This window comes from Sarcophilus harrisii, chromosome 2, assembly GCF_902635505.1.
Source record: "Sarcophilus harrisii chromosome 2, mSarHar1.11, whole genome shotgun sequence".
Taxonomy (NCBI): Eukaryota; Metazoa; Chordata; class Mammalia; order Dasyuromorphia; family Dasyuridae; genus Sarcophilus; species Sarcophilus harrisii.
The window spans coordinates 168,564,902-168,578,358 of NC_045427.1; the positions used below are offsets into that span (position 1 = coordinate 168,564,902).

General features: G+C 33.6%; 1 protein-coding gene across 3 annotated transcripts in view; it reads left to right on the top strand.

Annotated features, from left to right (window-relative positions):
• Positions 1-13,457, top strand: part of GATA4 (GATA binding protein 4) — a 106,925-nt gene that overhangs the window by 88,969 nt on the left and 4,499 nt on the right. For all 3 annotated transcript variants that reach the window (XM_023494676.2, XM_031951130.1, XM_003757926.4), the window contains 2 exons: positions 9,795-9,920; positions 13,066-13,153. In XM_023494676.2, coding sequence (XP_023350444.2) covers positions 9,795-9,920; positions 13,066-13,153 — 214 coding nt within the window. The remainder of the gene's footprint in view (positions 1-9,794; positions 9,921-13,065; positions 13,154-13,457) is intronic.

The window sequence follows — 13,457 nt, forward strand, 5'->3', positions numbered from 1 at the left end:
AAGGAGAAATGTTTTTTTTTTTTTTTAATTCTGTTTTGATCAACATCAATATTTTTTAACCTAATATATATAAGTTCAATGTGGAATCTTTTTTTGACATGGAATGGATTTGATCGTGGCTTCTCAAAGACTAGGTCAGGGGTCAATGCAGCAAACTATGGGCCTGGCCAATTGAACCTAATGCTTGCTTTTGTACAGCCAAGCAAGTTAAGAATTATTTTTATGTTTTTTAAAAGTTTTATCATATTTTAAATTGTTAAAAATACAAAGAACATACAAAAAGAAGCATAAGTATGTGTCTGGTCTAAAAACCAACCTAATCAAGTATAGCAGGAGAGGATTGACTTCCCAATGGTAGTCTTTTAGCCACAGAAACTCAGAAAAACTGTTTGCTAATACATGAGAGTATTTCAATCTGTGTCAGTAGTGGATGGGTCAGTACTGATGAACTTCTAGATCCTTGAAGTATGCATTCAAAATAAATAGTGAACAGGAATAGTGATTAGAGAACATGTGGTAGCTTATTATGCATCCTTCTCCCTATTTATTGCCTCATATTTTTTATGTTGTAGTTCTAATTCCATTATTTTGTTTTTGCTTTCACCTAATGTCCTAATTTACTTCCTTCCTTTAAAAAAAAAAAAGTTTCATTGGTATCTTTTGTTTTTGCTTTATAGCCATTTTTGGATATACTTCCTATTGCTCTGCAAATTAAAAAAACAGTTAATTATGCCAATTAACATGGTGATTTGACAGTTTATATGATATTATTTGCCCATAGTCCCCCCACTTGTCTTCCAAAAAAAAGAGGCCACAGAGTCACTTTGAAAGGAGAGGCAAGTCTTTTATATATTGCTGACTTTTGACCTGGTCTGAAACCATTTTGAGCATGTTGGAGGAAAGGTGACAGAAGCCCAAATTGGTAAGGATAATTTAAGTTGGAAGATAGGGGGGAAATAATATAATGTGTGTAAGACTTTACAAGCAGAGTAGGCTTCCAATTCCCCTTTCAAGCTTCATCTGAAACCAGAAACAGAATAATTTGGGCAAGAATCCTAAACCAAAGGAGATTGTGCAGTTCTACCATCCTGAACCAGCAGATCTTCCTAGCTGACTAATGGAGACTAAATCTGGCAGTAATCTATTATTTCTTGGTCCTAAATCTAGGTCAGAAACTTACAGAATTCTGAGGTTCAGGGATCAGACTGTTTTGGATGTCCTCGATTAGACTACTTTAGGAACACTGAAAACTTTCAGGTCCCTGAGACCCAAGAATCACACAATATTCAATGCACCAAGAAAACAACAATGGGAATAGCCCAGACCCTAGGACCTGACCTTAACATTAAGACTGAAATCAGAAAGTAGGCTGGTAGAATGAGCAGACAAAATGAGAATCTCACTATTAAAAAAGGGGGGAAAAAAAGCTATTACGTGACAAGGATATTCAGTGTATAAACACAGAAGAAAATTACTCCAAAACATCTCAAAAAAACCTCAAATAAAAACAGCTTGGACATAGATTCAACTATAATCTCTGGAAGAGATGAAGCAATGTTTTGAGGTTTTTTGTTTTGTTAAGTAATTTTTTTTTTTTAGATAATAGCTTTTAATTTTCAAAATATATAAATAGTTTTCAACATTCACCTTTGCAAAATGTTGTGTTCTAAATTTTTTCTCCCTCCCTTACTTTTAGTCTTTCCCCTAGAGAGCAAGTAATCTGATATATGTTAAACATATGCTATTCTTCTGTACATAGTTCCACATTTATCATGCTGCACAAGAAAAGTCAGATTTAAGAAGGAAAAAAATATGACAAAGAAAACAAAAAGCAAGCAAACAACAACAAAAATGGTGAAAATACTATGTTGTGATCCACATTCAATCCTGACAGTCCTCTCTCTGGGTGCAGATGGCTCTCTTCATTACAAGTCTGTTGGAATTGGCCTGAATCACCTAATTGAGCCACATGAACTGAAGATCATATAATCTTCTTGTTGCTGTGTACAATATTCTCTTGGTCCTATTTACTTCACTTAGCATAAGTTCATGCAACTCACTCCAGGCCTTCTAAAATCATACTGCTGATCATTTCTTCTAGAACAATAATATTCCACAACATTCATATACCATAACTTATTCAGCCATTCTCCAACTGATGGGCATCCACTTAGTTTTCAGTTTCTTGCGACTACAAAAAGGATTGCTATAAACATTTTTGCCCATATGGGTCTTTTTCCATTCTTTTTGATCTCTTTGGGATATAAGCCAAGTATAGAGACATTGGTGAATCAAAGGGGGGACAACAGTTTAACAGCCCTTTTGGGCATAGTTCCAAATTGTTCTCCAGAATATCCAGGATAAGTTCACAACTCCACCAAAATTGTAATAATATCCACATCCCTTCCAACATTTATCATTATCTTGTCATTTTTGCCAATCTAAATGATATGTAGTTGTCTTAATTTGCATTTCTCTGATCAATAATGATTTAGAGCATTTTTTCATGATTAGAAAAGTTTTAATTTCATCATCTGAAAAATATTCTGTTGATAATTCTCTATATAATTGTCTGTTATCCATTCCCTATATAGTTTTAAAATGAGATCTTTATCAGAACCCTTCGATGTAAAACTTTTCCCCCCATTTTTCTGCTTCCTTTCTAATCTTGTCTGCATTGGTTTTGTTTGTACAAAAGCTTTTTAACTTAATATAATCAAAAGTTTTCATTTTGCATTTCATAATCTTCTCTAGTTCTTTTTTGGCCATAAATTCTCCCCTTCTCCTCCAATGTGAGTAGACTATCCTTTGTTCTTCTAATTTGCTTATAGTATCACTCTTTATATCTAAATCATGAACCCATTTTTACCTTATCTTGGTATAGGGTTAGCTGTTGGTGAATGACTAGTTTCTTTGATACTATTTTCCAATTTTTCCAGAAAAAAAATTTTTTTTATCAAATAGTGAGTTCTTATTCCAGAAGCTACAGTCTTTGGATTTATCAAATATTAGATTACTACAGTCATTAACTTATGTCTTATGAACCTAACTTATTCCACTGATCAACTATTTCTTAGCCAGTACCAAATGGTTTTGATGACCACTGCTTAATAATTTTAGCAGTTAGGGCACTTTTCATTTGCATTTTTTTCCATTAATTCCCTTGAAATTCTTTTGTTCTTCTACGTGAACTTTGTGATTATTTCTTCTGTCTCTGTAAAGTAATTTTTTGGCAGTTTGATTGGTATGGCACTGAATAAGTAGATTAATTTAGGTAGAATTGGCATTTTTATTATATTAGCTTGACGTACCCATGAGCACTTGATATTTTCCCAATTATTTAGATCTAATTTTATTTCTGTGGAAAGTGTTTTGTAATTGTGTTCATATAGTTCCTATTTTTGTCTTGGCAGATAGATTCCCAAATAGTTAGTTATTTTAAATGAAATTTCTCTTTGTATCTCTTGCTACTGGACTTTGTTGGTAACATATAAAAATGTTGATGATTTATGTGGATTTATCTGGTATCCTGCAACTTTGTTAAAGTTGTAAATGGTTTTACAAATGAAATAAGGGCATTAGGGGAAAAGTAATGACAGATATGGAATAATTGGATAATGAATTAATATCTTAGCACAGAGAGCAAAGATTTTTAATCCAAACAATAATCTTCCTGAAAATTAGAATGGATTAAATAAAAGACAATGACTCCAAGAAAAATAGAAGAAAATTCAAAGCATCTCCAAGGGAAAATAACGTATCTAGAAAATAGATCAAAGAAAAAAAATTAAGAATCCTTGAACATCATGACCATAAGAGAGTCTAGACATCATATTTCAAGAAATCATAAAATAAAACTTCCCACAGTTCTTAGAACTAGGGGACAAAGTAGAAATAAAAAGGATCCACTGGTGACCTCCCAAAACAAACCACAAAATGAACACTCCCAGAAACATTATAATCAAATTTCAGAGCTTCCAGTTCAAGAAAAGAAAAAAAAAAAAAAAAACACTGAAAGTGGCCAAAAAAGAAACAGTCCAAGTACCAAAGAGCCACAAAGAGTTTAGAACATTATCATGTTCTTTGATAGAACATGATAATGTTTGATAGAATACTATCATGTTCCTAGATTCCAGGAATCAAAGGATATAGGCTTACAACCATATGCAGCAAAATTGGGTATAATCCCACAGGAGGAAAATGGATCTTTAATGAAATAGAGAACTTCTAATAATTCCTGATTTTTTAAAAAAAGATTAGTTATGGAGATATATTGTCATGCATAGAAAATAAAAGAAACATAAAAAGGTATCACAAAGATTATGAAGGACTAAATAAAGAGAAAACTATGTAAATCTGGGGAGATAAGACATGTCAGAAAGTTCTTCCTTGAACTTTAACATCACTAGGAGTCATAGAGGAAGGAAAGGAAAAGGAAAATTAGGGGAAATCATCTCATATAATCAGGGTATACAAATATACATCTATATAAAGATGAAAGAGGAGATAAGGTTAACTTCTGATATTTGAACCTATTCTCTTCTGAACTGGTGAAAGAAGGGAAGACTATAAGTAGGTACAGAAAAGTGTGCAGTTAGGTGGTATAGTAGATTAAGTATTGGGTCTGAAGTCAGGAAGATTCATATTCCTGAGTTCAAATCTGCCCCCAAATGCTAACTACCTGTAACTTGGGCAAGTCACTTAATGCTGTTTGCCTCAGTTTCCTCATGCTCCTTCTTCCTCCACCCATGAAGAGTTAATTGAGTGGGGAGGGTCATGAGATGTGGAATGATCTAATTTCTCCTGCTGTGAAGTATCACACTTAAATTTATACTTAACTCCATTCTCTCCAGATTCTTCCTCCTTTTCACCTAGTTTAGTTGACACCTCCCCTTCCTGCTCTTTCTTCTTTTTCCTCATTCTAATATTTATATAATTTCTTATAGCCACTTTTCCTTTAAGATTTTGGTTCCTCCATTGTTTTGATGCATATATATTTATTATTGATGTTACTTCATTGTCTGTGGTATGAGACTTATGTTTGTAATGTAAAAATAAAGTATAACAATAAAATTTTTACAAAGGAGTTGGGGTCCAAAGGCTTCATTTACCACAATTCAAAGGACCATAATACCAAAAAAAAAAGGTTAAGATGCCCTCTCCTTAGAGTCTTTATGGGGGAGTTAAGTGAAACAGGTATTACTAGTAAAATTAACAAGAAAAGACCTCATGTTTATATCTCTTTTATGTTTATGTTCTTTAAAAAGAGTTTGTGAAGAGGGCTCATTATGGGATAAAAGTACCTAAGTGGCTAATTGGAATAGAGGAGAAAGAGTTGAATTAATAATCTCTTAATTTATAAGTGAATCCATATCTTTTTGTAGGATAAAATATGAAAGGGGCGTTACATAAATGAGGAGGAGGGATATATTGAGGGGACATGTTTCACATCTAACAACTTGTGAATAGTGAAGAAATCATTGTTCTTTTAGTCTCTCAATAAGTATGGGACTTATAGGAAAATGAGATAAAACAATAGGTATGATTGGGTTGGGGGGAGGGGAGATTCTCATCCCAAAAAGACAAAGCAAAACTTTTTTGGGGGAGTAGAGGTGTAACTCTGAAATAAGAAAGAGACCTCAGAATGAATTTCTTCCAATGTATAGAGGGAATTTGCATTTCAGGGGATTAGCTTTTATAATACCATCCTAAACAACATATAGTTCCACAAAAGGAAAATTTATAAGTCCCCAGAGACAGTCACTTTCATAGTTAGGGGGATATAGAATCAGAAAGTCTTGGAAATCATAACTGCCTCAAAGCCTGAAGGAGTGGGGAGGGAAAGAAGGTGGGAGCCAGTCCTCAGAACCTTCCGCTTACTACAAGGTATGAGATACATGTCTTACCCTCAGACACAAATGTGGGGGGAGGAGAACTACCACAAATGTTGTCAGGCTGATTTAAAGATGCCATCAGATTGCTGGCCAACTCTTTCCTCTAGTATTCCTTAATGCCACACTAGACATTTTATTAGTTGCTGGCACCATATAGTTTGGCTGTCAATGCGTATTTACAAACCTCTATGGGAACCAGTTACAATAGCAACTAGTTTATAAAAATAACTGGCTTGAAAATCTATGGCACTTTGAATTGCTGCTTAATTAATTTAAAAGAATTTTAAAATGACATAATTCCCAATGAAAAAGTGATGGAATTAAATTATACATTTTTCTATTTGTCAACATTTTGAAATTTAATATAGATACTATTTTGATTTTGTTTTCACAAAAATATAAATGATTTAGAATTCTGAAACATGGGCTTGTTAACTTATTATTATTCAAAAAAAGTTATTGCCTGAATTTTAGAATATTAAAAAATAACAAATAACTTCATATCTTATAAGCATTTTTCATAATGCTTAATTAGCTTATGAAAAAATTGCCGTGTGACTTTAACAATTGTTATTACCTGCTAAGTCAAGCTATTTCACTGTAAAATTATTTTTTATCAGTAATTAGCTATAAATGAGTCTTTTTTACATGCAGATCTATAGATAATTTGCTTTCATTTACTGTTTGATTTGAAATATAAATCCTAGATTCTTAACTCTCTCTATACTCCAATGATACCACTACCAAAAAGACAAGCATGACTAAGGGAAATTGCACTGAAGATGTTATCTGATATTGTTGTTGTTTATAATCTTAATGGTTTATTATTTTTCCAATAACATGTAAAGATGGTTTTCAACATTCATTTTTGTAAGATTCTGAGTTCCAATTTGTTTTTCTCTCTCCCTCCTTCACCTCCCCTCTTCCCAAGACAACAAGCAATCTGATGTAGATTATACATGTAAATTCATTTTAAACATATTTCCATATGAGTCATGTTGGAAAAGAAAAATCACAACAAAAGAGAAAAATCATGAGAAAGAAAAAAGGTTTCAATCTACATTCATCACACAATATTGCTGATTAAATGTACAATTTTTTTCTGGTTCCACTCACTTCACTCAGCATCAGTTCATGTAAGTTTTTCCAGGCCTTTCTGAAATCATCCTGCTCATCATTTCTCATAGAACAATAATATTCCATTACATCCATATACCACAACTTGTTCAGCCATTCCCTAAATGATGGGCATCTATTCATTTTCTAATTCTTTGCCACTCCAAAAAGAGCTGCTACAAACATTTTTGCACATGTAAGTCCTTTTCCTTCTTTTATGGTCTCTTTGGAATATAGACCTAGTAGTGACAGTGCTGGATTAAAAGACAAGCACAGTTTTTTAGCCCTTTGGGCATAGTTCTCCAGAATGATTGGATCAGCTCACAACTCCATCAGTAGGATTAGTGTTTCCAGTTTTCCCACATTCTCTTCTACATTTATCATTATCTTTTTCTGTCATCTTAGTTAAACTGATAGGTATGAGATGGTGCCTCAAGATTGTTTTTTGAGCATTTTTAGAGCATTTTTATATATGACTATAAATGGCTTTGATTTCTTCTGAAAATTGTCTATTCATATTCTTTGACCATCTATTAATTGGAGAATGACTTGTATTCTTATAAATTTGACTCAGTTCTCTATATATTTTAGAAATAAGGCCTTTATCCAAAACCCTGGCTGTAAAAATTATTCCCCAGTTTTCTATGAAGCTGTTCTTTATAGCACCAGAGGGCCCATTAGAAAATATAAAAACTAGTCCAGAAAATGTATTTTGTTTAATACTTCAGAGCAGTCACTTGTTAACTTTTAAGCAGCATTTTGGCAGCTAGACTTTCTCTTTAACTATTCTTAATGTAAGTTAGAACTTCTGTTTTCCATAGGAAAAAAGAAACTATTTAAATGTTTGCCAAACTATTTAAAAATCAGTATTTTTTTCTATTTAAAATATTGTTTCATTGAGACTTCATTAATATATTTGTATAAACAGCTCAGATCCAATAAAGATTATGATTAGTTTTTGTAACAGGAGTTTGTTTTTACAACTGAAATGCTATTTTAGTTAAACAAAATATGGTATAAACAGCAAGTACCCTGGACCTCACTGCTTGAGAGCCAAATGTTATATTTCAGCCCTCCCTTTGAAATTCTCCAATATTCCTAGGTGATTTAGAAGTAGCTAATCTCTACTACTGGCTCTATCACCTATTATTTTTTATGTTTGCTCAATTTTAGGGGTCTTATGCAACCCAGTTCCATTTATTCACTTAACAGTAAGATTAGCTTTTACAACAAAATAATTACTTCAGAGGTATAGCTAGACTACAAACATCCCCTTTCCCAATATTTGTCAGGGTGGTGGAGGGAGTCAAGGGAGAATATAATCCCCTACACATCTCAGTTTCTGGAAAAAAGGAAAGCAATTAGGTGTTTAGTAGAACTCAGGTCAGTATGGGTAGATACCATAGTCCAACCTCCCCTTGGGTTTGAATCCTGGTCATTCTGACTTCTCAGAGATTCCCTACTGGGCTGGCAACAACATCTGCCCTGTAGTCCTGTTCCCATCATCATGACTCACATACAAACCTAGAGACTTTATCTAACTCTTATACCTAGAACTGAAAAGGATGGATGAAACAATCTCCATTCCTTGGAGAGGGTGGTATTGGATATGGGGTGGAGTGAAGGTAGCCCTCTTCTCCCCTTCCCAGTTTAGTATGACTCCTATGTTGTGGGTAAAAGGAATCTTCATGTCTTTGGTGATAGCTAGAAAGACAGAGAGACAGAGATTGTACCAATATGGTACTTCTAAAGATATAGCCTGTTCCAACTGTCAAGACTGTTTCTGTCTTGGTGATGGGGGAAACAATTTTTTCTTCCAAGAGCAAGTTCCTATTGTCTCCCATGTGGATATTTCCATCTTAAATGATCTTGGAATGCCTCAAAGCCTCATTAAAATAGTAGATATTGATATTCTTTCAAAGTTGTCTGTGCATAATTTTTGTAAGTTCTAAAAAAAATTTAACATTCTAATGATAAAATATTCCTAAACAAAATAATAAAATTAAAAGTACCAATAATTTCAGCTATAGGGCTGAGATTATGCAGCCAATGGAAAAGGACTGTTCTCATGTATATAGAAATATAATAGCATACTCTAGGGTCCTAGTCACCTAGAAGTAAGCTTCCAGAATTTTTTTACAGTAATGGTGCAATCTTTGCAAACTAATGACATTTGCACATGCTCCAAACCCCTATTATACATTTTTCAAGTCATGCTAACTTTCCTCTTTGGTTAGTTTCTGCTCTCATTAGTGCTCATTAATAACACTAAAGTTATATCTTCTAGCTTTTATAGATGAAAATTGTTTCTGTAGCTTCATAAGTTTCAATTTTATCTGGAAAGTAGCCTAGTTATCTACTGGAAGATTCTGGCTTTATGACTCAGTGAAATAACCTGTGACTGTAAAATGACAAATCTATCTAGAAGGGATCTTAGAGGTTATATAATCTAATTTCCACATTTAATGATGAGGAATAGGGACTTAGGTCACATAAGGAGTAATTAGCAGGACTTTGGCTCTTTGACTCCAAAATTCAGTAGTCTTTCTACATATCATTCTTCCACTCAAGACATTATATCCTTCCTTAGAACCTCCCTACCAGTTACATGACTTACCGCTACATGACCTTGTTTTGTTGTACTGGGCATATTGGCTGTTTTGGTTGAGCCTGGTTATTTTAGGATTAGTTCCCTCCCATTGATCTGATCAAGGAGATCCATTTTAAGGATAAATCTCTCTTTTTGTAAAATACAAAATAAACCTTTTGGCTCTCCCTTTTCAGTCTGCTTCCCGTCGGGTGGGTCTCTCCTGTGCAAATTGCCAGACTACAACTACCACGCTATGGCGTCGCAATGCAGAAGGGGAGCCTGTCTGTAATGCCTGTGGCCTTTACATGAAGCTGCATGGGGTAAGTTAAGATTGGGTCCCTGAACCTTGACAATGTGGTGACTGTTCATCTTTCTATTTGTTAGGTTTTACATCCTTTTAAGTTGTCATTTTCACACTGCTACTAAATGGAGAGATGTGTCTTCTTATGATATCTTATCCAGTGTTCTTTGTACTATATCTTGATTCTTTTTCTTATCTTTCACATAATTTTGTTCAGTATAATGAGAAATCCTTGATAGTAGGCTAACCTACTATGTCATATTTCATCTTTGTATTCCTTAAGTTTTGCATACAGTTGGCATTTAACAAATGCTTGTTGAGTCATACTGAATTACTCTCTGTGATAGCATCTTTAATTTCTTCAAGAAATTTTTATTGATCTCCTAGCAAGTACAAAGGACAATGTTGTGCACATTGTGTTAGTGAAGTAGACTATGCTTTTGGAAGATCAATTAAATGGGTAGCTCTATCAATGAATTTATTAAACATTACTTATGTGCCAAGCCCTGTACTGAGCATACAAAAATAAAAATGAAACTGTCTTCCCCTCAAGAAGTTTACATTCTATTGGGGGAGAATAATTTATACAAATGAATGCAAAATAAATATATAAATATAAGTTGGGGATTGCTAGCAGTTGAGAAGATCAGGAAAAGCTTTATGTAGAAAGTGGCTCATTATCTGAGTTTTGAAAGAAATTAAGAGGAAAGGTGAGGAGGAAATAATTCCCTACATGAGGAATAGTAAGTGCAAAAGCAGAAATAATAGTTAATAATGATACTAATATTAATAGACATTTATATAACATTTACTGTATGCCAGATACTATGCTAAATGCTTTATAATTATCTCATTCTATCCTGACAACCACCCTGGGGGCAAATACTATAGTTTGGTCCATTTTATAGATGAGGAAACTAAGGCAAACAGAGGTTAATTAACTTGCCCAGAGTCATACAATCTAGTCTGAGACCAGACTTTAACTCAAGTCATGGAGACTAGTTTTCCCAGGTTCACACTAATATACCCTTTTCATTCTTTCTTCTGTGCCCTTCCTTAGCTATAGAAGAACAAGTTTGGGCATAAAAAAGAAAAATTCAGTTTTGGAAATAAGGTTTGAGTTAATTAATGACAAAACATAGAGGGATGGAGATGTTTTGGGGGATATTTGGGACTGGGGTTTTGAGGAGTCAATCAGTCAATAAATATTTACATATACTATATTCTAGACACCACATGCTCAGTATACAAAGAAAGGTAAAAGATTGTCCCTATTCCCAATGAGTTCACAGTTTAATGGGGGAGATAAGATGCAAACAATTACATACAAACAAGCTATATACAAAATAAATTGAAAATGGTCAATAGAGGTAAAACACTAGAATTAAAAGGAATGAGGAAATACTTCCTATAGAAGGTAAAATTTTAGTTGGAAGCCAGAAAACAGACATGAGGAGGAATGGTATTCTAGGCATAAGGGGAAGCCAATGAAAATGCTCAGAGTTGCTAGACAGAATATGTTTTAGGGGTTAGAAATATAAATAATAAACATAAAATTAGAAAAATTCTAAAATATATAATTATAAAAATGAAAAATACATACTTATTCAAGCCCTCAGTTATATAGGTGATAGCCAAAATTGTGAGCCAAGATCAATTAACACAGAGAGAGGCAGAGACAGAGACACAGAGAAAGAGAGACAGAAAGACAGAGACAGTGACAGTATAGAGAGAGACGGAGGGAGAGAGAAGGAAAGGGAGATAATAAATGTTAAAAAAAAAATAAAATAAAATAAAAAAAAAAAGATCCCTTAGGAGAAAAGAAGAGATGACATCTAGGGTATAACTGGAGGGCATTAGAGAACTAGGAAAAAGGAAGGACAACTTTTCCTCTGGAACTGGAGGGATGAATGAATGAATGGGTATAGAAGTAAAGAGGTGGTAGGTTGTATCATTCATGATATAAGAAAGCCTCTCCCCTAATCTTACTAATTTTATAGGAAATGAAACTACTTTCTCAATGTTGATTTTTAAAATAATTTTATGTTGATGATTTATTTTTATCTCACCATGATTTCTCCCAGCATTCTTCCCTCCCCTTCCCAGAGAGTCATGCCATATAACAGATGTTATTTTTTGGAAGACAAAATAAAGAAAAAGAGGGGAAAACACTATGACTGAAAAAATCTGAAAATATGTGTTAATGTGTAATACCTGGGAACTTCCAGCTTCTGCAAACACTAGAATAAGGGTACCTTCTCATATCTCTTCTTAAAAATCATGCTAGATCTTTATAAATTTGTGACATTCTTTTTTCTTCCTTTGTTTCTGGCTATTCTTTCAATCTACATAGTTGTAGTCATTGTTTTTCTTGTTTTCTTGGCACTGCTTACTTTAATCTGCATATATGTTCATATAATTATTTCCATGCTTCTCTATATTCATACATATCATTTCTTAGAACATAGAAATATTCCATTATATTCAGGTACCACACTGTTTAGTCATTTCCTAATCAATGGGCATCAACTGTGAACATTTTTTAGGGTGTGAAGTGAAACCCCTGGGTTGTTTTGATTTGAAGCATTCTTTCATGTAGTTGTTATACCTGTTGCAACTTCTGATCTAATTTTTATCTCTGCCCTTTCTTTTTTCTGTCTGTCCTATCTTAATTGTTTTAAGTTAGTTACTCTATAGAACTACAGTCTATGGTTAGTCCTATAGCAAACAGGTCAATTGTCCAGGCTAAAAGACCAAGAGAAAATCAGGATGAGTAAATGACAATTCTATTTATTTATGTAGTTAGTTATGGCTGAGGCCGTTGGGATTAAGTGACTTACCCATATCCAGGAAGGTAAATAACAATTTTAATATAAAAGTGGAAAAGGGAAACCTCAATATTGTCCACAGGAACATCATTATCAAGTTTAAAAAAATTTGTTGCAGTTTAAAAAAAAGTCATCGAACAAATTTTAAATTCCTTTGCAAGGCTGATTTCTCCCAAAATGCCTTCTTGTCAGAATTTCCAAAGTTCATTCATATTGTTCAAACACACAATGCTATGGTTGTTTAAGGTGATTCCTGGCATCTTTCTGCTCCTTGGTGTATATTAAGAAACAGATGGAAACTTGTGTTTATTTACATTATTATTTTGGATTCTCTAGGTCCCAAGACCTCTTGCAATGAGGAAAGAAGGGATTCAAACAAGGAAACGGAAGCCCAAGAACCTTAACAAAACCAAGACAACATCAGGTGGGCCTCAAATATTAACAATGTGAAGTGTAATTATATAAACAAGTCAGTAGATTTCTGGACTGTGGAAATGTTTAACTAGCACAGTGTTATTGTATAGCTAGTCTGTAATCATAATAGTAATGATAACATCAATTCCTTTGTGTCTGAAGATCTGTAACATACTTTAGTAGAATACTAAGTCACATTAACTAAGATCTGAAGAAGAGAGTTTAGTGGAAGCAATAGTTTCCTTTTGTGCCCCTTATAGGTACTCTCGATATTGAGGTACCCCGGAAATATTTATTTATCTTCATCCAGGTCA